The sequence below is a fragment of the Lepisosteus platostomus genome, chromosome 4 (assembly GCF_059453375.1).
Source record: "Lepisosteus platostomus isolate fLepPlt1 chromosome 4, fLepPlt1.hap1, whole genome shotgun sequence".
Lineage (NCBI taxonomy): Eukaryota > Metazoa > Chordata > Actinopteri > Semionotiformes > Lepisosteidae > Lepisosteus > Lepisosteus platostomus.
Window position 1 is genome coordinate 75109979 of NC_142614.1, and position 24355 is coordinate 75134333.

Here is a 24355-nt window from a genome sequence, read left to right on the forward strand (position 1 = left end):
CCGCTCTTTGACGTCTGTGGAAGCTGCAGTATTCAGCAAAAAAAAGCTGAAATTGAGCGTATTGGGAAATGAAAATGGGAAGCAATTCTGGAGACTTCCTGCCTTTCACAGAAGGATAACTCTGCATCCACTGGCATTAAAGTTATTTTCCAAGACTGCTGGAGAGAGGAAAGGCTAAGAATCATGAGGGAATATTCAGATCAGTCAAGCTCATGTGCAGGTTGTTTTTTAATTAGTTATTATCTGACTAATGGCATCGTCCCTCCTGAAGATGGGTCTCCCTTCTCTGGTTTTCACTTGTGAAGCATAAAACAAAACCCTTTTTTTGCAGAGTAGTTTGTGCGATCCGGAGCCTGAAGGGTGCTTCTGGTACTAACCATCGTGCTGAGACATTTTCGATACTTCAGAGTTTCAGTCATACAGAAAACCCGTTACCCATTAGTCATAATTCCAAGACTACAGTTTGTATACAAAATCTGTATTGCCATTTTATCACTGGGAATTGCAGAATTATAGCAGGGATCCCTGTATTTAGAGCTATTCAATCAGGAATCCATAATGAAGAAAGCTGCAGCATGGGCACTCCGGATCATGCTTTTTTGCACACTGGCCGGATCAAGAAAGCTTTGCTAAGGGAACCGGAGCCAAAGTACAGAAATGGCAGTTAATTACAAGAGGATTAGTTGCTGAAAATAAGTTATTTACAGAGACGCACACGCTGGAAGAGAACTTTCACCAGCCAGGGTTTAGAGTCTCGGCTTTTATTGAGAAGCAGCTCAAGACCAGTTGCAGGCTGTGATACGTCAGATTAAATGCTGATCACAGGGTGGGTGAGATGGGGCGAATGGACTCCTCCTCACAAACCTTCTCAAGATCGTCTGCCCATCCATTTTCTAACCCGAGTCCGATGAGTCGCCAGGTCTGATGTGATGACTGATCTGTGTGCATGAACACAGTGGTCTTACACCCAGCTGAACTGTGTCTGTGACTGTCAGTAACTCTTTCACCCTGGGGGCAGGGTTATTTTACACAAATCCAGGATGCGGGGGTATGAAGTGTGCGGTGTGAAGCACCACTCGTGTTCAGACAGCTCTTTCACACAATGTTAACAATTAGAAAGGTGCTACTACTGCACAACAGATGTCTGTCACATACCAGGAAATGTTAATTATCCTCCACAATCTGCACTTTTACCTAAACTGTGCTAATGGCAATACGAAAATCCTGAAGATAACACACCAGCCACAAAATTACTTTTTGTGGAAAAATCACAGGTATGTGCCTTTACTTTATTAGCTGATAAACTTTGACAAATTCCCTCCTTTGATCCCCATTAAAATAAAAAAAACAACAACACAAGAATAGGGACAGCGAGAGCAGGCTGTCTAGATTCTAGGATCTTGTCTTGTTGGGACAGCCCTTTGATCCCAGAAACGTTTGTATTAAAGGATGCCAGTGGATGGTATTTCACAACATGGAGTTAGTCGCCTTCAAATGCTCGTAACCTTTTTTGGATTTTCAGTTTCAATGACACCAGAAGTGTTTCTAGAGACTGTTTTTTTTTCCCTGGCATTTGTTTGAATCTGAGCAGTCAATTAAACAATTAACCTCATTCTATTCTTAGATGTATACAGTATGTTTCATGAGGTCTATTACAGTAGATAACTGGAAACAGTCAGATGACAGGTACACCCATAAATCACCTTGGAGCCCGATTAGAAAAATTGCAGTTATGCAATTTAATAATTAGACCTGCCATGTAACCGTGAGCTTGGTGGAACAAAACCCAGAAGACTCTGGGCCCTCCAGGACCTGAGTCTATAACCCCTTGCACACACCCTTTGCAATATCCACTTCTGTACCACTGCTTAAGTCCTGGTTTCCTATCTGAGATCAAAGCACTTTTTAGACTGTGCTTGTCAGTATCTTTCAACCTAGATCAGATCCCCATAGTCTTTTCCATTCAACACTAAAGCATTTCAATACTCCCAGTGTACAGCAGCATCAGGGGGTGTTACTGGGTTAGAGATCAAAAGAGGATTGGCAGCACTGCAGGTGAGCTTGTTAGCCCCAGAGCCGACCTTGCAACGAGGCAGAGCTGTGCGCACTGCTGGAGCTGCACCACAAGTCAGAACCACTCCACATCACGCCTGACACATACCTGACTTGCTTGTCTTCCTATTCTGTTCCAGAGCATCAGTGTATTTTAAAACGACAAACGCAGGAGAACAGGAACCATCCCAGCTGGCTACGGGTGTGACAGCCAAAGGAAGGTTTTCTGCAAGATGTGAGGAAAAACATTGTCTGATCAGCCAGAATGCAATCTGCACATTACTACAAAAGATCTGAGGCACGATGGACTGGCGTCCTGTCCAGGGTGTATCCTGCCTTGCGCCAATGCTTGCTGGGATAGACTGCAGCTCCCCCGTGACCTTGAGTTGGATGAGTTAGAAAGTGGATGAATGATTGGATTTGACTCAGGCCTTGAGAACTCTTTCCAAAGATGGAGGTTAGTGAATAGAAAACAACATGCAATCCATACACAACGGACAGCAAGCGCAGTTTTACATTGGATACTGGATGTTTATTTCAAGCAAATTCTGTAGTCAGACAATTCCAAACCTGAACTCTGTCTCCAAGGAAGCAACACTGTTTGGAGAGGAAGTGAGAAAACAAACTGAAAAAAAACTCTTTAAGAACAAGTTCCTCTGGCTGTGAGATGGTATGAGTTTGTTTTTATTCCTTGGGGACTGGAGACTCTTATACTATAGAAGGATCAATGACAGTTACAAAATGTAAAGACAGTTTCCTCTCTCACAGGTTTACTCACTGCTAGAAGGGTTACTGGAGGGAAATTTTATTCCAGCAGGATTATGATACTAAGTGTCCTGCAAAGTCTACGAATCAGCTTCTATAAAAAAAAAAGGTTTACACTCATGGATAGACCATCTCAGTTCTTAGACCTCAACCAAATGTTCAGTTGAGATTTCAAGGTTACTCTGGCAAAGAGGAAACCAAAAACAATGCGGAACTCAAAGCCGTGTTTGTCAGACAGTGGGTAATTATCTCCAGAAAAATACCTGGAGCTGGGTTCACAAAAACCAGTGGAAAGAAAACTTTAGCAAAGGTGTCATATTATTTTCTTAAATAACAAAGTAATATTCATGTAAGGTAAAGGAACAAGTAATAGGTTTATCCCATGCTGAAAAGGGAAGAGAGAAAAACAAGTTTCGGCTGTGAAGCCTTCTTCAGGTGTGGACTACAAACCTCACAGCAGACATCCACACCTGAAGAAGGCTTCACAGCCGAATGTTGTGTTTCTCTCTCTTCTCTTTTCAGCTTGGAATGAACCTACTGTATTACTTGTTGCTTTGCAGACTGCGCATGCTGATGCAGCTGCCCACCTGAACTACTTCATATAAGGTAGCACTTATTCATTACAAAGCTGAACCTGTGCTTTCATTTATATAATTCAACAGCACAGTTTGAATTTCTAAAAATATTTTTTTTCTTTGACTATGATACGTAAATAATAATTAAAACAGTGTCAAGAGAATACTGAAAGTTTTTCCAAAAGCTTTCTTTATTTACTGCAGTAATACTGTATGTAACTACATGTTCAAAACATGCTGTATTAAAGAGACAAAACCAGGAAATGTCATCAGTTTATTAACAACTATACTTTAAAGCTGTAGATGCGTACACAGCAGAATATGAGAACACAGAAAATAGTTTTTTTAAGGATACATCATGGTAACCTTCAGTGTTTTGCCCCAGTTTGAACAGCTAACTTTCACAGTGACTTAACTCTCAAAGCCTTTTCTTTATGTAACTCTGGATTTCTAACTACCTTCATACAGACATCAGAAACTATAGGAATTTACATTCATTCCCGTGATTTTCAAAGCTTCCTACTGTAGAGCAAATTTTACACCCAATTCTCTGAAAGTAATTGTCAGATTTTATAGGTGCACATCTATCAACTTTAAGTCAGGAAAAATATTTTTCCCTTAAACATAGCTAGGCTATTTTATCTTTATTTGAAGAAAGAAAAAAATAGAGAAAGTCTTACTTGTGAGCAAAAAGTCCTGAAAGTATGCTGAACATGTACCTAGTTACTATCCTCTTCAAACATAAAGCTGCAGATTTCGAAGACAGGATTTGAAGTGCTGGAAAAATTATAATTGACTAAAAAAGCAAATAAAAACATTCAAATAAATTCTTGTGTCTATTTTGCTGTTGATATTTACATTGCACCTATGTTTAAAGTCAATTAATCAACACAATTTATGTCTTTTGTAGCGAAGCTTCTTGAAAAATAAACACATTTGGTAATTTTTCAAATGTGGTTCACAGAAGCCTTTTAAAATGCCTGTTTAACTTCTTCCTACTGAGAATCCCTTGCCAAGCGTAGGCATTTTTTTTCTCTTCTGAATTCCTGTATATCAAAATAAATATTTCACGGCGTTACTAAAGCTTGTATAGGAATATTCATTTAAATCAAGTGCATTTTTAATTTACAATGTTTGCCGTCGTCTGGCAGGGAAACTGTTTGACTTCCAGGAGCGGCAGAGAAGCGCTATGATCCCGGGCTCTTGCTGAAATATGCTTTTTGTAAGTGATCCACCAGGGCCTGTTCTTCATCTTCGACTGCAGCAGCATCCTGCATTTCCCACCTGAAATGAAAAGGCAGAAGTATGATAGCCCGCTCCCTTTATCTCCCGCTATGATTAAAATTCACAGCATTCTTCTAAAAAACACTTGTTTCCGAATCGGCAAGGCGCTCCAGAGGCAGGAGACAAGGCCCATGTCTTCACAGCTCTTGTGCTGCTCTCAGGAACAGGCTGTGTGTGTACCGGAGCTGTGCTCCAGCTTATCGGCTCTGCACCCAGGCTTCAGAATTCCCTGCCAAATACTCAGAGAAATCCCGAACCCCCGGAGCTGCGTAAAGCTTGTTTAAAGACCGACCGTTTCAATTTGTTCTTTTTCTGGTTCCACGTGTTCAAGTACGCTATTAAAGTCAAAAGGTTGTCAAACAGCTTTTCTTGGTTTGTGGAGGTTTTAAAACTTGGGAAAGAGCCCTGTGACACCTGTCGGGAAAGGCTCTATGTCAACGACATGCCACTGCTGATGTCCACTTCGGACATTCTCCTTCCCGTCACTCCTTCACAGCTGGACTAAGAAATCGGCATTTGCCCCAGGAGAAAAGATCATTCCGATTGTCCAGCGAGCCCTTCTAGGAGTTTCTGAGAAGCCACAGCTTGAATAGTGGGAGGATGTAAATAAAGCAAAAGCAGAATGACAGGTGGCTAAGATGAAGGGCAGTTTACGCTGCTGTCCAGTGCTTCTTTCTCGCAGAGGAGCAGAAAAAGAATCTTGCAATGCACTTTTGGTGTGAGAGTTACTGGACGTCAATATGTCTTGTTTTTGTTGTAGCATTTTTAGTTGTTTTTTTTTTAAAGCAGCTTTTGTCTTGCTGGTGCATTCTTAATGACCTATGTCATTACTGGTCTATGAAAATTTGCTTCGCTTTCCCAGGGGGTAATTTTCTCTTTCATCACCTTCCAGTCAGACCCTGCCTCGCGGGCTGCTGTGCTTTCGGGAAGTGTCATCGTGAAGCCGACAGAAGAAGTGGCCCGGGCTCAAGAGGAGCCTGTTGCCGGCCCCAGTGTGTGAGCAAAGGTGCATAGCGATTGTCCATTTTCTCTCTGCTGTACGCGTATACTGTAGTTTATTTGCGTTTTCCCATAGTATAGTTTAGTAGGCCTTTACCAAGCCTTCCTGTTGGTTGACTATATTTTCAACGGCCTACTATTACACTATACTAAGACACTATGTCATTGACAATAGCCAGGATTTCTTAGACCCACTAAGGCCTACAGAATGGTTCCAGTTACAGCACTGGCAGGATGGGAGACCAGACCCAAGAGGTGAAAGGCCTCTTGTATTCCTACAGCTCATTGTGTTGCTATGTGGGGAATTTATGTATAAGGCACAGCTTTAAAATTAATTCAACATTTTGCATAGCATTACACAAACTACTGTAGCTCTTCTTATGTCAGGTGGAGTGTCTTGGGAGAGCTTGTATTTAAAGCTGCAAAAGAAGAAATAACTGTATCTCGAGTTTACACAGTTTATCGCTTAAATGCTGGGAACAGAACTGCCATACCTCAAGGCACTGCATCTCAAAGAGCTAGATTTACCAGAACTGATCTGATGTTTCATCAGATCGCCTCGTGTCTTTAAAGGCACAATCACACAATGTACCTTCAAAAAGAAAAAAAAAAACAAGGTTTCCTCACTTCGGAAAAAAATCATCTTCTCGCACAGAGATCGTCAGCTCTTACGCATCGCATTATGAATACAAAGAAGCTATTTCCACTGTGTGTTCTCCGACAGCATTTCCGCTGCAGTCATTATGGATCCTGGCACAAGAGACATCAGAATGGAACTTTTTAACTCCCCCCACTGTTAGAAGAGTAATTCTCCATCTCTGAGGAGCGCAAGTGATTAGGTAAATAGATATACAGTATGGAATGTATGGATGTATGCCTTTCCACACAAGTCTTTGTTTAGGGAAGTAAGGCTTTTTTCCAAAATCCTAGTGGGACGGGACTTTACTGGACAGAAAATTCGACAAAACATTCCACATCAAGTGGAAAACGGGCAGCTGGTTTTCTCGTGTGAAATATGTTAAAACAGAGAACAAAAACTTACTCTTGCACAGCACGTTTACCAATACCCTTCGTTTACACACCTGACTCCCAGGCGCCAGGACTGTTTTAGAGCGAAAGAAAGGCCAGTCACTCGTCTGTCTTTATCATCTAGTCATTATTTAAAACAAATAAAGAAACACACACAAAAAAAACAGCCATAATATTTACAAATGTCACAATCCATGTGAAATGGGGGAAAAACAGTAAAGGTTTTTTTCAATGTTTAATTTGCAAATAGGATTAAGCAGAATGACATTTAGCTGAAGGTTACTTGCAGCAGACAAATGCATTGTCTTGGTTGATATTGATATTCAGAAAGCAGCCCACTTGTCAGGAGGACAAACAGAGTTGATAAATGAGAAGGCTATACACAGGAAGGTGTTAAGTGTAAATTTGAAAAAAGAAACAGCCCGAGGATGATGGGAAACTATTACAGTGAACACGAGAGCTGTGGTGCTGTTTATCACATTCCTTCTGCACATCAAAACGTCAAATTAAGTTGCAACGGAGGTACTGCCTGTGTTTGCTTTAGATACAAAAGAGCAGATTATAGCCTAATTCCGTCTGACTTTCTCTGACTTGCTGCTGTGTGTGGAGAGGGCCGATGTCTGTATTTTCCGCAACAGTACTGCTATCTGGGTGACTTCTGCCTCACACCCTTCCAGCTCTGCACAGACACCTCACAGGGCACAGCACTGCTGGAAGAACCCACAGGCCAGTCTTCATGGACGTCTTCACATCTCCAAATTAAAAAGCCATGAATCAACAGGAGAGATACAAATAGTAACTGCCACAAGGTTCAATACTCCCGAGAGCAGAGCAACAAAGCCACGCGCGGCGCGAGCAGCGGATCTTTTGGGTGGGGGCAGGGCGGGACGGGGGGGGCAGGTGGTTCCTCTTTACAGTTCTGAACCGGAGAAATGAGAGATACAGTCAAGATATTTGAAAACTGCAGATTTTCTTACAGATTTTCACTGGGACCTGTTGTGCACTGTACATACTGTACACTGCATATACAAGTAAAGAATATATTTATAATTAAACTCTTTCTTAACATTTAGCCACACATGGCACTACAGTACCGATCCCTGCTGTCGAAGCATGAATTCACACGTCTGGAAGTAGCTCCTAGAAAACATCAGTGAATTTTCCAGAATTGCTGTAAAGCAATGAAAGGAAGGTCTACTACTAACATTTTATTTTTGATTTAAAAAAACCAGAAACAGCACAAACAACACAGCTCTTCGTTACAATTTCTTGCTAGACTGGAATTTTCTGGGAGTCTCATACCATACAGTTTAGTTCTGTTTTCCTGAGGTTTAGAAACGAGCGTGTTTAATCCACTTAACCCTCTCCCCTTCCCTAAGTTTATGTTAATAAGCAATATATGTATTAAAGAGTAAATCTTGCCTATTTCATCTACAAAATGTGAAACCTGTAGGGACTAATTGGATTAACTCTTTAGTGTGGAACAGTATTAATTTGTGTAATAAAGACAGAGACAAAATCAGATGGGCTGGATAAACACAGGTTCGATTTGACAGAATCAGGTTCCCAGTGTCACTGCTCAAAATTTTTTTTGGGGTTATTTTTTTTTTGTTATGCAAATATTGAGGTTCACAGGAAATTCTAAAATACTTTTGTTTATCTGCCTGTAATGATTAATTTTTATTTGGAAATATTTTAGAAATTCAAGAATACCAAATGTGGTGCCTTAAAAGCTTTTTTATCCTCTTTTGATACAGAGACCTCAAATTTCGAAACGTGAGGAAGCTCAATACTGAAGGCTTTGCATTGTCTATGAACAACATTCATTTACCACCAAGATTCGCTCATTTTACCCAAAGCCTATAAAACACTGATATACTCCCAGAAATAATTCAGAAGTAATTAAAAGGTATTGTAGCCGGAAATTGAGCACAATTTAAAGTTATAAGTATTCATTGAGGCACGGGTAAAAATAAAAGATAATATATTATAGATGATAAGATATGACTTTTTGCTGATCAAACAATATAATAATTTAGCCACCAGTAAAAGCATCCAAAACAGACAGATGGACCAGACTTAAATAAAGGACTTAAATAAGTACAGATAGTTGTGCTGTTTTATAAGTGGAAAGCATTAATATTGTTTAAAACACCATTTAACGACTCTTGAGTAACACACACAGATATGTGAGAGAAATCCCTCCGTCTCGAACTGGACGTCCCAGGGTCAGGCGTCTCCATTATCTCCTAGCCTCATGGTCTCCGGTCCATCTGGAGACAGACTGGCCCAGAAGCCGAGGCCGAGGCTCAACATGGTGAGGTGCAGCCCTGTGCAGTGAAGGAGGTCCACGCCAGGCCACTACAGCGGCTGTCAGCTCTGGAGTGGTTCGCTTCACCAGCAGGCCTGCGTTCTGTCAGCACAATCAGGGGCAGGTAACCATGTTTGTTTAAAAGTGTGCCTGTCAAACAAGTCTATAGCAGTGGGCCATACAGCTCAAGGCCTGTCCCACAGTGCTAATCAGAGACCTTCTGCTTGCTTAACAGTTCAAGGATTCAGCTAAATGAAACCTAAATATTTAGAGGCTGAAACCTTTCTTTGGGTCAAGGTGTTGCACTCGTATCACATGAAGGTACAGGGTTAATTCACAGAGCTCTACTTGCGTGAGATAAATACTATTCTGGGTTTGCCAAGGACTTGGCAACACTTCTCAGCCATTTTTCTCTCTCGCAGCGCTTGATACTTGTCTTATGGCCATTGTAACTGCAATAGCAAATGCTTGTCTATCGCCACACAATGCAGAGTTTTTTAAAAAGAAACAAGACGCATTTCTGCTACTTTTTCCATATAAAATTCAGGAATATCAGGTCTTTCTGTCCCTCTTTCCTGAGCACTAACATTAAGCACTAGCTGGGCCGAGCCCGGATCACAGGTCCATCAGCACCACGAGCGCCCCGGCTGTGTGCCCGTTCCCACTGCCTGCGTCCTGACCCAACACAGCCCGGCAACCAGAAAGAGCCGGAACCACCGCCGCTCGGCAGGACGCCGTCTCCGCAATCCAATAAAGAACCCCATCCTGAAGTGAGCGGGTCCTGGGACGGCCTTTCCGCAGGGCAAAAACAGGGAGGTACTGTACACTCGTAGCCTGTTCTGCTACGCAGAACCTCTGTGGGAGTTCTCATGCACCAGAGCAGCCTTCTGAGGTACCATGGATGTCATGCTGCAGAGGAGGAAACATGAACACAGGGCAGGGTACAACCGAGAGGAGGCCAATCGGCCCATCTAGCCTGTTTGGTAGATAGCAGTTAATTGGTTAATAGCAGGACATACATGGGATAGGAATATGTTCAGAACTAACTCAATCTTTTTTCACACATTCCACACGGCAGGTGTCTGCCTCTTTAATTTCAGCAAGCGCAGTTTACAGGAGCTCCACCTGTAAGCCGTCACTATTGTCAGAGATGAATAAGCCCCCCATGACTGATGTAAATGTAAATCAGTTCAAAAGAGAGGGAGACAGGGTTAACTCCTGGAGGTAAAGAAGTATTCTACAGATTAAAGGCTGCTAATCTCTCTAGTCTTGACCAAAAAAGACTGCAAAAGGCCTCGACTCATGTTTTCACAATCCTCAAAGGTACTGACTAAGTCAACTCAGTTGTCTTCTTCAAGAGCAACAGTGAAACATGTACACGAGGACAAGACTGAAAACTAACAGGAAGTGCCTTTCAGACACAGAACAGGAGGCATTTGTTTACACAGTGGGCTGTCAGAGTCTGGAACAAGCTGTTCTGCCACATTACTGAAGCTGCTACTCTGGTTTCCCTCAAGAAATGGCTGGATAAGATCCTTGGATAAATCACCTGCTACCAACCACACAAGCTCGACAGTCCTCCTCATTTGTAGCCTCTTGGATATTTTTATGTTACAAAAAGACAGCTACGCTGCTGTACCAACAAGTCTTGCCTCTTAAAGGGACTTTTTAGTGGGGCTTCTGGATTAGTGGGACTACGCCTGTCATTCGAACCTGGCCACAGGTCTGCCAAATACGAACCATGGCATCACGAGCTCGGAGGTTAGTTAAGAGATCAGGATGCTATTTCAAGACTGCTGGTACTCTATGAGTAGCTTCTCAAACACAGTATTCTGGTGACAGATGCCTTCCCTTGCAGAGGCCTGATACTACACACTTTGATTCATTAAACTAGGAGATCAGAGGACGAGGAGAAAACCCAAGTGCCTCTTTATAAAAAAACCTCAGCTTCGATTCAACTGAAGCTTTTACCTTTAAAAATATGGTGTATTAAAGACACTACAGACAATACAGTGCACGCTCCTCTAAAAACTGTGTACACTATCATATGAAGTCAGATTAAGGCTTGTGGAAACACCAGCAGTGTCAAACAAGATGGAAGTACTGTACGGTTTCACTGTGCTTTCAGACGCAGCTCCACCCCGGCCCACTGCAGCCCCAGCCCAACTCCCTCCCCAGTCTGATGTAGCTCCACCCAGCTCTGCCCCAGCCCAACTCCCTCCCCAGTCTGATGTAGCTCCACCCAGCTCTGCCCCAGCCCAACCCCGCCCCCAGTCTGATGTAGCTCCAACCAGCTCTGCCCCAGCCCAACCCCGCCCCCAGCCTGATGTAGCTCCACCCAGCTCTGCCCCTGCCCACTGCAGCCCCAGCCCAACCCCGCCCCCAGTTTGATGTAGCTCCACCCAGCTCTGCCCCAGCCCAACCCCGCCCCCAGCCTGATGTAGCTCCACCCAGCTCTGCCCCAGCCCAACCCCGCCCCCAGTCTGATGTAGCTCCACCCAGCTCTGCCCCAGTCCAACCCCGCCCCCAGCCTGATGTAGCTCCACCCAGCTCTGCCCCAGCCCAACCCCGCCCCCAGTCTGATGTAGCTCCACCCAGCTCCACCCCGGCCCACTGCAGCCCCAGCCCAACCCCGCCCCCAGCCTGATGTAGCTCCACCCAGCTCTGCCCCAGCCCAACTCCCTCCCCAGTCTGATGTAGCTCCACCCAGCTCTGCCCCAGCCCAACCCCGCCCCCAGTCTGATATAGCTCCACCCAGCTCTGCCCCAGCCCAACCCCGCCCCCAGCCTGATGTAGCTCCACCCAGCTCTGCCCCTGCCCACCGCTCTCTCACAACACTGTAAACAGCGCAGGTCAGGAGGCCACAGGCCCCGCCAGCCACCGAGAGCTCTGCTGAGAGCCTATGGGTACTCAATGGGTACTCAGCAAGGAAGAACTTTCCTGAGGTTTTTAACACTAGAAAATAAGCTAGAAAACAAGAAAACGAAAAGGCATACATCAGCCTAAAAAGACAAATTCCTAATACAAGAAATTGTGATCTTATCTTATCTGGCCTACAGAATTGTGCACCTCTCATATTATTCATCATGTCCACATTCACCTTGGAAGTGCAGTAGGATGAGTTTTGCACACGTTTGTGTGTTTTTGTTTTGTTCTTACCACACGGGCCCTCTCATCCCGAGACCTTGTTGAATTGTACAAAGCACTCACACTGTGTAAATAAAAATATATAAAAGTATTTGACTTAATTAACAAGGACTGATAGTGAGAACAGACAACAAATACATCTCTTGCTTGAAGCAACTCATTCCCTATTGAACACAGAACCAAAATAAGCATGTGATCATTCCACCCAGATAAGCCTGAAACCTGATGAAGATCTGAGTCAAAATAGAGCACATTATTTATTCAGTGAAATCTTTTTTTGTTATGCATATTTTAAATATAATCTGCATACACTCATACACCCACACACACACACCGACACATAAAAGTCAATTTTAAAACACACCCCTGCTCGAACATCCCACAGATAACCTTCTAGTATGCGAAATTTATAGCATAACAAAGGGCAAAAGATGTGCACTTGTCTGAGTGGATGTTGAAAAACAAACAGGATTTTTTCTTTGTAATATAAATAGGGTTATCTGAGGTCACTGGCTGATTACCATACTTCCTGTTAGCAGGTGAGATCTCTGGATACTAAACCCAGCACTATGAACTACCATATAAGAGCAGTTGACTTTTAGCGACTTTGCACTTTTTGCAAGATCCTTAAACAGCAGTTTAACAGGCAACACAAGGTTAATAAAACTGGACAGAACATACGGATAGCCACCCTGGTTAAGCATCTGTGGACACTGGGGATGTCCCTTCTGCATGCTGAAGACTGGAATTTGCTCCGGCCACGTTCTTATTCACAGGCTAACTGATTTCACTTTTATGTCTGGGGCGGATTTGTAAAAGTGCTTCCAGCCCTTACAAAGTCAGATGTGGTTTATACTGTAGTTGCTATCAACCCTGTTATCAATATTTGTGAGTTTCAGAACTGTCTTCATTGAGGTATACCGCTTGAAACCTGAACCTCTGCAGTAGGACAGAACCACTTATTATGGGCAAGTCTGATTCAGTGCCTCTCCCAGCATCTCATTGCCACATGTGTCTCATACAATACCACTCTTACTATGGGTGTGTCTAATACAGTGCTACTTCCATCATGGGTGTGTCTAACATAGTGTCACTCCCACTGTGGGTGTGACCAACACTGTGCCACTCCTATTATGGGTGTGGCTAATACAGGTCATTTCTGCCTGCATCTTTTCATCATAAATGTGTCAAACAGTAAGAGTAGCTTAGTTGAGGAGCGGCAGTGTACATTTGTGTATACAGAGGCTGTCGGAAACAATACGCTAGAAGTCATGTGTTTCTGATACTAGTCAGGACCGACCAAAGAAACAAGTGTAACAAAAACCTGAACGGTCAAGCAGATCAATGAAGTCATTACTGCCTAAAAAAGGTATCCAAAAAAATGTAAGCACACAACTGGACAGGAGGATCCCAGGGAGACCAGCCCCTCTGATGATAGAGGTGCAGCTCAGATGAACCTCATCCCCAGACTGCATTGTTACCACTTCAAACAGCTCATTTTCCAGCATGCTAATGAAAGTTTTCAGAGTTAAAGAGATAAATAAGTTCTTGCTGTTTCCTCATTTTAAAAATGAAAAAGCCATCTAATTAAAGCTCTATGTGTTTTCAGAAACTTTGCATAATTTATTGTTATGCTCACCCAATCTAAAGATCTTATCTGAAAGCTTTAATTTTTTTCTTATAATGAAATTATAATGCACTCTAACCATATCAGTCGACAGGAGCATGAAACAATTAAACACAGGACAAATCTTTTCATTTGTAATTCACCTCGTGGTGATTTAATTGCAGTAGCAGCATGTGTCAAACTGCAAAAACGCAAGAGAAGACTGAGCCACAATGCTGGTGCAGTTTGCCCAGACTTTACGTAACATATTTGTGTTGGCTTTGTGAGTCTTTTATAACATACTTATTGTAAGGAACACCCTTCCAGTTCAGGGGATGTTTAGAGATGCATTCATGAGTCTGAAGTTGAATTTTAGTTCACGCTCGTCCTGTCAGCCACACCGGTCTGTGGGACTGCTGTCCTTCATTGCCACCCAGGGTCAGCAGGGTGCTGGACTGCAGGTATCTCCTTGGCCGCCACGACAAGCCCTGGTTCACCTCCTGCCTTTCACCGGCTGCCCCGCACCCCATAAAGCATTGCAGCCTCTAGGCAAATAGGATCCGATACAACCATTTAAATGCTCAGCTTCTTTCACACCTCAAACCCTCGTCACTGTGCAAAATTCCTTTGTTTCAAAAGCAAGATGTGACTTGGAAAATGATTCTGAACTGACTATAACACTGGAAACGAAAACAAACAAGGGGAGCGGTCTGGTACACAAGCACCATCAGGTGTTCTTGAAATAAAAGCTTCCAGCTCTGGGTTGCATCTTGGTCTCCTTCAGCTGCTGCGGTGTTAGTGACTCCCGCTTAATAGTTTTGAAATTGCACGAGTAGGCTGAACCGCCCACGAACTTGAAAACCAGCAAAAAGTCCCATTTGAGCCACTTATTTTTTTAATTAAGGAGTCAATTAAGAGAAAAAAAGAAAAACACAAAACAAAGGGGCAGAGCAGCCGCCCGGATGAAAGTCGAGACTACAGGAGAGGGGGGTCACGAGAGTCAGACAGATACCACGGCGCCCCAGGTCTCCTAATGAGCCCAGCACATCTTAAAGTGCTGAAGCGGAGAGCGAGCACAGGTGCACTGCGCACAGGACACCTACACTTTTCCTTCTGGGACAAAGCTCCGCATGGCAGAGACGGGCGCACGCTTCCTGGACGGAGCGAAAACAGCCCCTTCTGCCCGCTGGACCCCTCCGGCGGGCGGGGTTCAGGCCCCGTCAGCTCGCAGACCCTTCAAACCGCATCAACGCCGGGAGCAGCCCCCTTCCATTAGGAACAGATGGAGCGGAAGAGAAAAGGACAGACAAGCAAGAAGACCCTCATCCCATCCATCTCATTCTCATTTCCCTCACAGCGGCTGTGTCCACTCATATCACAGCACTCTACACTACTGCATGACATTCTGTTAGGACACACGACGCAGCCTCGAGTTCCTGGAAAAGACGAGCGGGCGGCGGGGACGGCGGCCCTCAGCCCCCTGTCACGCAGACGTTACAGGAAAAGGCTTCGTTCAAACTGTATTTGTTCCATTCGAAAGACAGCGACAATGAAACTGGAAAACAACAAAAAAACATCTCTCGCAGATATTATGGAAGATTATAAAAAGAGCAGTGAGGCAGATTCATATCTTCTTTGTTGAAGTTAAACGAAAAAGGAGTGAGGGGGTCACATGTGAGCTGCCGGCCACAGCGAATGGACATGAGGAGCCGGGTGGCCTGAGGACGGGTGTATCTGGCATTGCTGCAGCTGCTTGCGCTTTAGAATCAAGAGAGATGATCACTTTATTGGCCATATACAGTTTCTTGTATGAGGAATTTGTCTTTTCACATACCCCAGCTTGCTCTCCATGAGACACGCAGACAGGGAGAGAAGCTTGGGGTCAGAGCGCAGGGTCAGCCATTGTACAGCACCCCTGGAGCAGCTGGGGTGAAGGGCCTTGCTCAGGGGCCCAATGGAGTAGGATTCCTCTGCCGGCCGTGGGATACGAAGGGGGCAGCCTTCCAGCCACAGGCGCAGATCCCGAGCCACAGAGCCGGTGCTCCGAATCTGGCTCTCCCGCGCCTCTCGAACCGTGGGCTCTGCTCCTCTGTGCTGTGGCGGAGGTCTGAGACAGCCCATGCCCAGTGCTGGGAGCTGTGTGCGCCAGTGTCCCTCCTGCTTGTGTGGCCTGCCCCCACAGGGGGAACACAGGAAGAGGATGGGCACTCCACATGTGGATGGAAAATGAATTTGGACATGCTGGATGTATAGAATAATTGAAGATTTGGAAATGTTTATTTAACAATATACTCTCGAGCGCTCAAGGGGTTACTTTAGTTTGGGCTTGGCTTTTGCGTTCACAGCATTGGATACACAGTCATGTAAAGCACTAATTCGATTTGGTTCTGTCTGAATGGAGGAGATGAAATGCTACCCCAGGGTACAGATTAGTCAAAGGAATTAAGGGCTCCTTTAATTTTTTTTTTCAAAAACTGCATTATTCCCAAAAAAAAAAAAAGACTTCTGCAAAGAATCACAATCTAATACCAATTTTCAGATGTAACAATCTATCCATTCCTCTTCTTGCTTTCGGGCAGCTGGGCCCAGGCACCAGGGTTTTCCTGTAAACTCCAAAGTCAGCGGAGTGAATAAGAGCACTAGAACAGGTGAACAAGTGAGCTCATCCAGCTCACAGCATGTGCATGAACCGGCTCTTTCCTGAAAGACACCAGGGCATCGGACAATGTTATCTGACAAAAAGAGCGAGTTTTAAGACCACACCAGGTTCAGCCTGAAATCTGTATTGGGCACAAGAAGCTTCCAATTACTGGACTTCTTCAAACGACTCCATGTGACACAAGTCCCTTACGCGACAGGTATGTTGTCACAGACGCCCTGATTTACACTCCTACGGTATATCTGCCCGGAGCAGACACTGCAAATAAACAGCTTTTGTGCAGCTGCAGAATTAAAGGAAAGGTAGGGAACCTCCTGGACTGAAATATCCACACTGTCACTGTTGCCACATTGTTATTACCCACTGGAGCTCAGCAGCCGTGAGCCCGGTCAGTTCCTGGATGGGAGACTCCTGGGAGAGCTAAGATTCCTGCTGGAAGAGGTGTTAGTGGGGCCAGTAGGGGGCGCTCACCCTGCAGTCTGTGTGGGTCCTAATGCCCCAGTATAGCGACGGGGACACTAGACTGTAAAAAGATTATTACATCACACCATTACATCACTCGATCACCTTGTCAGAGCACATGCCAGGTTCAGAGCTCAACCTCGCGAAGCCAGTTTTTTTTAGAAAAATAATTCTTTCCTTCGGCTTATCTTTTCGTGTTTTTACTAACAACTCTGCTGCAGCCCAACAATTAGAGATATTTTTTTTTGTTAAAGTACATCCGCAGCCATTTTAAGCGTGCCTCCCCCTGGTGGACCAGACTCTCTGCGCTGTACTGGGAAACTGGCTGCCCTCGCTGCTTCACTCCTCGACATTAATAACCTCGGCAAGGTCTTGTGGGAAAACCCCCCAACAAGCCTGTTGCTGGAACCAAAAGGCAACGGGCTTTATGAACACTGAAATTCCAATTCCCTTTTTCTTTTCACTGTACCTAAAACCGCCCCGATACCCAGGATGTTTTCCCAGCCTTTTCATTTCGGTTTTTAGCTGCCTAATTTGCGGGCCGGTCCCCGTCGATGGCGGCGCTGAGAGAGCCCCTATATTCCCTGACTGCTAGCGAGTACACAGGGTGCCGAAGGCCGAGGCCGGCATTCCGCACTGGTGCGCCACCCAGGTGGCTCCATTTGGGCTAAATGAGCTGTGAAGGGTTTCATCCCTGCTCGTCACAGCCCTCCCTCCAGGAGCCCCGCTGGGCGCAGCCCCGGGCTCCCACATGATTTGTCACACCCCATCAATACCAAATAAATTATTGCCATTCTCGCTTGTCAATGGGCTCGTCTCCACTCCAGCCTCGACTAACGATTGGAAGCTCACAGGGAACATCTCCTGCCTTCTCAGAGCGTGATCATGACTGAGCACACTGCTCCCCTATGCAGCCCAGGCCAGTAAAAACATGTAGGCGAAGCAAATTAATTGGATGCTTGGCGTCAATGACTACACACTTTGCCTTCACAATGGCTCTGGGAGCTACATTAACTGTGTAGGGCCAGAACCCTCTTTTCCAGTAACTGCTGGCCTTGAGAAGGCTTCTATTTTATTGCAATTCACCATCTTGCATTTTTTTTGACATACAGTATCTACCCACCTTAGATATGGGACATACTGTACTTATTGATTAATTTTCACAGCATATTTTATATATGCAGTTTCATTACAGTATCTTTGTATTTATTACAAAGGAAACAGAATAAATCAAGGTTAAGGGGTCTTCTTTAACAGAATGAGGGTACTCACTGCCATGCGGTTATTTAAAGCTGTTTTATTGGGGTGGCCAGGGGTTATCGCTTCTTTTCTTTCTCCTGATACCTTCCCTAATGAAATTTGTGAGAAGCCAGGAAAATCCAGCGACTGATTACGCTTTTTTAACAAAAAGATCGTCACACTGTGTATATTTCAAAAGCGGATAAGCCAACAGTTCACATCACAAAGAGAAATGTGATGACCATTAGCAGCAGGGACAGGGACTTAATACAATGAAAAAATATATGTTTTGTAATTTGTAAACAAAGAATCTGCATGTTCAAGTTGCACACTGTCCTACAGTGATGGCCAGTTGCTCATAATAATAATAATAATAATAATAATAATAATAATAATAATAATCATCATCATCATCATCATCATCCTGCACAGTTTAAAAACCTTGCTGTTTTCTTCAGTATTCCTGACAAATATTAGCACTGGAGGTGAAAGCCAGTTTAAACAATTTGCCAAGGTTGTTAGTTCTCGCAAAAGACAGAAAAACCAGACCAGCCCTGTTGTTTTCCTATTGAGTGGGGAGACCAGCTCGGAGAATCCTCCCTACTGTAAGCAAACTGAGCGGAAGGTGAAAAGGGGCCTCCAGGGCCACAGCCAGTGCCAGGGCCACAGCCATGTGGTCTCTCTCCACTCGTGCTGTAACCTTCACCACAAGCTTCAATTATCTGTCTCTCCAACCAACTGCATTCAGAGGACAATTCAGAAGTGACCCCTCCGGGAGACGCTCCAGAGCCTCTTACCTCGCAGGCTTTCATTTCACTTCCCACAGACCTGTTTTTCTGCATCATTTTCCCCTTAATTAAATCGCACAACACATTTCCAAGAGCTTGTGTCTGATTGTAACAAGAAGCGTATAATTATTTTTCTGCTAATTAGTGTAATTTAAGTGCAATTATTCCAGGGGCCTTCTTAAAAAAGGAGAGAAGATAAAACATTCCACATTGACAGCTTTTCCGCTAAGGTAAACCGTGTGAATATCCAGGAGATCCAGTTTTTAATAAAAAGACATAAAGCTTAAATAACTAGGAGCGCTAACAAGAAAGGCAATGGGAGGTTATGTGACGGGAACTAAGGAGTTTTCCATAATAGCACGTAAAAATCATTAGCCGATGCATCATCACAAGAACAGTTAAAAACGAGGGGCGGACAGTTGGCCCATCTGGCCTGTAGGTAGTTAAAATCTCATCCAGCTGTTTCCTGGTAGAAGCCTGCGTCTCAGGCTCAACAACATGGCTGGGGAGTTTGTTCCACGCCTCCGCAACTCTTAGCACAAGTGAGTGCCTCAACAGCTTCCTTATTTAAAGGAATTTCGGAAAAAAAAACAACAAAAGGTTTTGCATCTAAGGGGAACACTGAGAAGTCGACACATTGTCTGAGCTAAAACAGAAGACCAGAGAGCCTCGGGTGTTTTTCAGGCTCTAGAAACGGGGGGGAACACATCTTATAGACGGCAGGGTAAATAAGTACATTAAAACAGATAGTGTAATAGACACCACAGTCAAAAATCATGCATTTATCGTGCTTCCCGTCTCTAACCTGTAATCTACGGTAACTGCAAACGCTGTACAGGTAATAAAGGCCTTCACAAGAACAATGGAACAGAATGGCTGTCCACGCAGAGCTTTGCGTGTGCCTCTGTTCGGCACACACCCCGTGAGCAGTGGGCAGGGGCCTCACGCCCGGATGGCCCCTGGATGAGCCGGACACACAGGGCGGCGGGCAGAGGGATGGATCGCCCACACAGCCAGGAGCCAACAGCAGAGGAAATCCCCCTCCCTGAGTGCTGGCATGCTTTCCTCGTTATTGGCACACTGGAGTGACTTGCTGAAAACTGGCTTATCACTGAGAAATGAAGTGGAACGCATCTGCCTGCATCTACGCCTCCTGTGACACTTTGAGACGCACTCGAAAGTAAACAGAGCTCAGCAGATGAATTTTGTTGACTCTTAACTTTTCCCCCCACACAGATATTCCAACCTTGTCCTTTCACGACTCCTGCCCTCAGAAATACATTTTAAATGATAGTGCCCTGGGGCCCGTGAAAGTCTCCACTGCTAAAACAGAGCTGTGCGATTTGAGTCCTGAAGGCCTAAAGGTGTCTGCAAAGCACAGGAAGCTGACGTGCTGGGAGAAGTTGTTAAAGTGATCCAATTAAGGCAACAGTGAGCCAGATGAAACCCTGCAGACACAGCGGCCCTGTCGTTCGCCCTCACTCTGCTGCCGACATCTCGGAAAACGGCAGGTGGCATGATTAGGAGAGCAGCATGGCCTCTGTGCCCCTCATGCTGGTGAGGACTGCGGACTTATAGGGGAAATCTCACTTAACAGAAGTCTGGGAGGAGGTCAAATCTTGCACTCCAAATCCTCTCTCCTGTATAAAATAGCTCACTTTGCTGACTGCCTCCCACGCTGAGTGCATCTTTTCTGGGTCCTGGGTCCACTGCACACCCTTGCAGCTGCCTCCCGGGCTCATTCCTCGTACGTGAGGGGAGGCTGATCTGCAGCCTGCACTGTGCTTTCCTCAGTCAGGGCAAGTCAATGCCGAACTCTTAAGTAGGCTATCTCTTTATATTCAATCAGCTCCTTTCATCCTCATAACCAGGGGTCCTCCATCCTTGATCTTTAAATGCTGTATAGTTGTCATTTACTAGGGGGCACGTGTACAGAAGCGTATAGCGAATAAATAAAATCTCAGTCCATAACTGTTATTGTCAGGGAATAACACCAGAAATACACAATCACATGTCAGAAGAGACAGCCATAGCCGTACTGCATCCCCTTCTCGGGCTGGAAAGCTATGCAGCATACAAAGACCTCATGATTATGAGAGCACTGTACTAGTGAATGAATTAAGGTTAAGTCTCAGTTCTAATTTTGCAGATCTGAATCTTGTTAATAACGACAATGAAGTGGAAAGGCTGGTCTGAAATCACAAACTCCTGTTTTAATAAGTTAACTCTGGAGGTCTGGAACAAGCTGCCCTTCTACACTGTTGAAGCCGATAACCCGGCGTCTTTCAGGGCACAGCTGGATATTTGGATCAATCGGCTACTAACTTTCAAGCTGGCTGGATGGGCCCAATGGCCTAATCTTGTTTGTAACCATGCTTACAGTCATTCCTGTTCTGAAGCGCAGCGCACTGCACATCTGATCAGGTGGAACAGCGAGGAGCTGCTTCACCGGTTTGAGAGGCTCTTTGTGCTCATGCAAAATCTCCACATGGCAACTCTGGTACAACCTTCTGGATGGTTAAACATTATGATACTCAAAGCCTTCGAACAGCGTATAGAATTACATGGTTTCACGTCTGAATTTGAGAGTTTAATTAATTACAGTGTTTCAGTACATGTTTAATACAACAGAAGACCTGAGATTACATTTCTGAAAAAAAAAAACAACAGTTCCCCTCTGGCTGCTGTGCTAAAATCCCAGCATGTCCTGACGCCTTCTTCCAAACTTGTGTTACTACCTACAAACCAGTTGAAATCATTGTGAATTTACAGTAAAAACCAATCAAACTACGGGCTGACTCCAGATTTAAACTCTGCCTCTGCAGTATCAGATGTATTCATTATTCATGCATGTTTAAAAACGAAATCATGATTAAGCGCAGCCACTCTATTTGAAGCAGCCCCTCCGCATGGCTAACATATGTGGTTTGATATCGGAATCAGGGCCTGAAGAGGAGGCTGTGTGCTCTCCCCTCTGCCCCTCAGCCGCACACTCCTCTGGGGTCTCGGGGCACTCAGAGGGTGTCAGCTCGGTAGGCACAGCCAGCCATCACTTTTCAGACTCCTGAGCTTGCAGCGGACTGGAAACCCGAGAAGCTCTGAAATCGCAGGCGTTCTGAGCCCCACCGAGCCTGAACCGCGCTCCTCCTCGGGAGCTTCCCTCGTCCAGCTCTTGTGAGCATGCATCGTTGATCGAGGCCCGCTTAGCCCGCGCCTCGTGGCACAAACCTTTTCGAAACAAGTGGAAAAAAATCCCACAAAACTTTTCTTTTTTCAGAGAGCAGAGGCAAAATACTTCAGGGGACTGCGCACTTCAGCTGTGTGCGCCGTACGGGCTCCTCGACAGCTTGCACCTGAACTCCTGAGCGCTCGAGCTGCCCTGCTCATCATTTTGTCACGTGTTGGTCCCGAAGGCCGCCTGCACTCGGTCAGGGTCAGCCCTAAATGAAAAGCTCCTCTCCCACAACACCCCTGAGTGTCCGCGGTCTCCCCCTGACGGAAACGACCGGTCCCGACAAAATACCGAGACTCCATACAATTTGGAATTGAACGAAGGGGACCACATGCATGGGTCCGGATCCAGATCTAGGCCTGCAGGACCCCAGCCTAGTGAACTGTCCCACAGACCTTCTGTAACTGGGACATGGGAAAAGATTAGAAATAAAGTTGTAAAGTGTGTGCATTATCTTTGTTCTGGGAGAGCACAGGAGCATATTTGAGCTATTGCGTGGCCGCAGAGTGGCTGCCGATGGTTGGCTGTGATGTATGGTGTGTGTGTAGCTGCTCTTTGTGGCCCGCCACTGTGAAGGGAGATGATGCATCTCGCAGATCTTTCCCTGGTAATTATACAATTAATCAATCAATCCCAGAAAGCAGGCTGCATTCTGACCCCCCCCTGCAGCTACAGCATGTCAAGAAGTCTACCCACATGATGCAGGGAAGCTGCGGTATTCTATTTTTTCTTAAAGGAACAATATATTCTGGCTATTTTTTTGTTTGTTTTAGTTTAAGACAGTGAGTCACAGCCGCCGTCTTGTGTATATACCAGTGTGTCATAATTCTAAAATCAAGGGGACTCTATTTTTCATGGCACTGGCAGGGGAGTGGATCTATTCCAGCCTTAATTGTACGATTAAAGACAGTTCTGTGGTCGATAGCATGCTGTACTGTGGTGGGATGCAGAGAATCACAGACAGAAGTATTAACACCCTCCCTTTCCAACAGTGTTACTGACAAATTCGGTAAGTGTAATAAATATTGCATGCTAGTAGTTAATTATAGAACTTCTAAATTTAATGAACACTCAGTCATTCTAGCTTGTTTACCTGAAGTAATTGAGAATAATTCCACAGCGAAAAGTAAAAAGAAAGAGTGAAATACATATTCTTACATATTCTTCTTTTCTTGTCAGTGTGGAAGTAACATCTGCTAGCTTCTTTGTAGCCCACACTGTCACAGTTCTCCACTCAAAACAAGCCGGAGTTAAGACTTGTGTAAGACAGGGTGTGAAAACCAGTTATCACTGATACTGAGGGATAAAAAGACAGACCGCCTTCCTAAATTATTAAAACCTTAGCCATAAAACAAGGCCAAACATATTTTAAAGGCTATATTTCATGAAGGGAATGGAGATTTTTTTATATGGTGTATCTCACAAAAAATATTATGTCCTTAGTTAGCTGTCTGCTGAAGACAATTCTTTGAAAATGAAAACCGATGTGAAAATCTTCTGTTAAAATACACGCGGTACCTGAATCCACTGTGCCTTGGGATTGGAGCAGAGCTCTAAAATAAACAACAGTCTTGTACCACAAGCAATGACAGGCCCTTCTTTACATAGTACCAGTGATCTATTGTCAATGACCTATCTTTATAATGTGATACTGGGAGTGATTTTATCTCCTGCTTCTCCACTGTTATCTTGATGTATGCAAAACCTATTAGATTTGTTTGTATTGTGTGTTTTTTTCATGCGGATTACTTAGCACTTCAGTGTCACAAATTTCCAGCACTACATCTGCTGTCATCGAGATTTCAAGAGCAAGGTTTTCACTTCAAAGCTACTTTCCCACAATTGTTGTTTCAGCTACCTATTATAAACAACCGATTTTAAAGAGTGACATAATTGTATAAAAGCATCTAACAAACTACTTTATGTTATTATTGCAGCGCGTTCTCCACCGCACCCGAAATAACTGCAGTGAAAAGGATTCTTCAATTTAAATTCTGCTTTTATACACGGTAAAAGCCATTCTGACCGCTGAATGCGATGCACATTGTACATAAACGTACCTTTTATATTAGAGTTGGGCCACGACACATGAAACAAAGAGGCAGGACAAGCCTATACGGTGTACAATAACGGGCTCAAGAAAGGAGCCAGCTCTGGGCACCTTGTGCATAACTGGCAGAGCTCTGTTCATTGTGTCGGTTCTGTTC

At 44.6% G+C, this 24355-nt stretch overlaps 1 protein-coding gene across 6 annotated transcripts in view; it reads right to left on the minus strand.

The window, feature by feature from the left end:
• Positions 1 to 3564: 3564 nt before the first annotated feature.
• kiaa0825 (KIAA0825 ortholog) overlaps positions 3565 to 24355 on the minus strand; it is a 144475-nt gene continuing 123684 nt past the window's right edge. For all 6 annotated transcript variants that reach the window (XM_088630689.1, XM_088630690.1, XM_088630685.1 and 3 more), the window contains one exon: positions 3565 to 4676. In XM_088630689.1, coding sequence (XP_088486815.1) covers positions 4580 to 4676 — 97 coding nt within the window. In that variant the 3' untranslated portion in view covers positions 3565 to 4579. The remainder of the gene's footprint in view (positions 4677 to 24355) is intronic.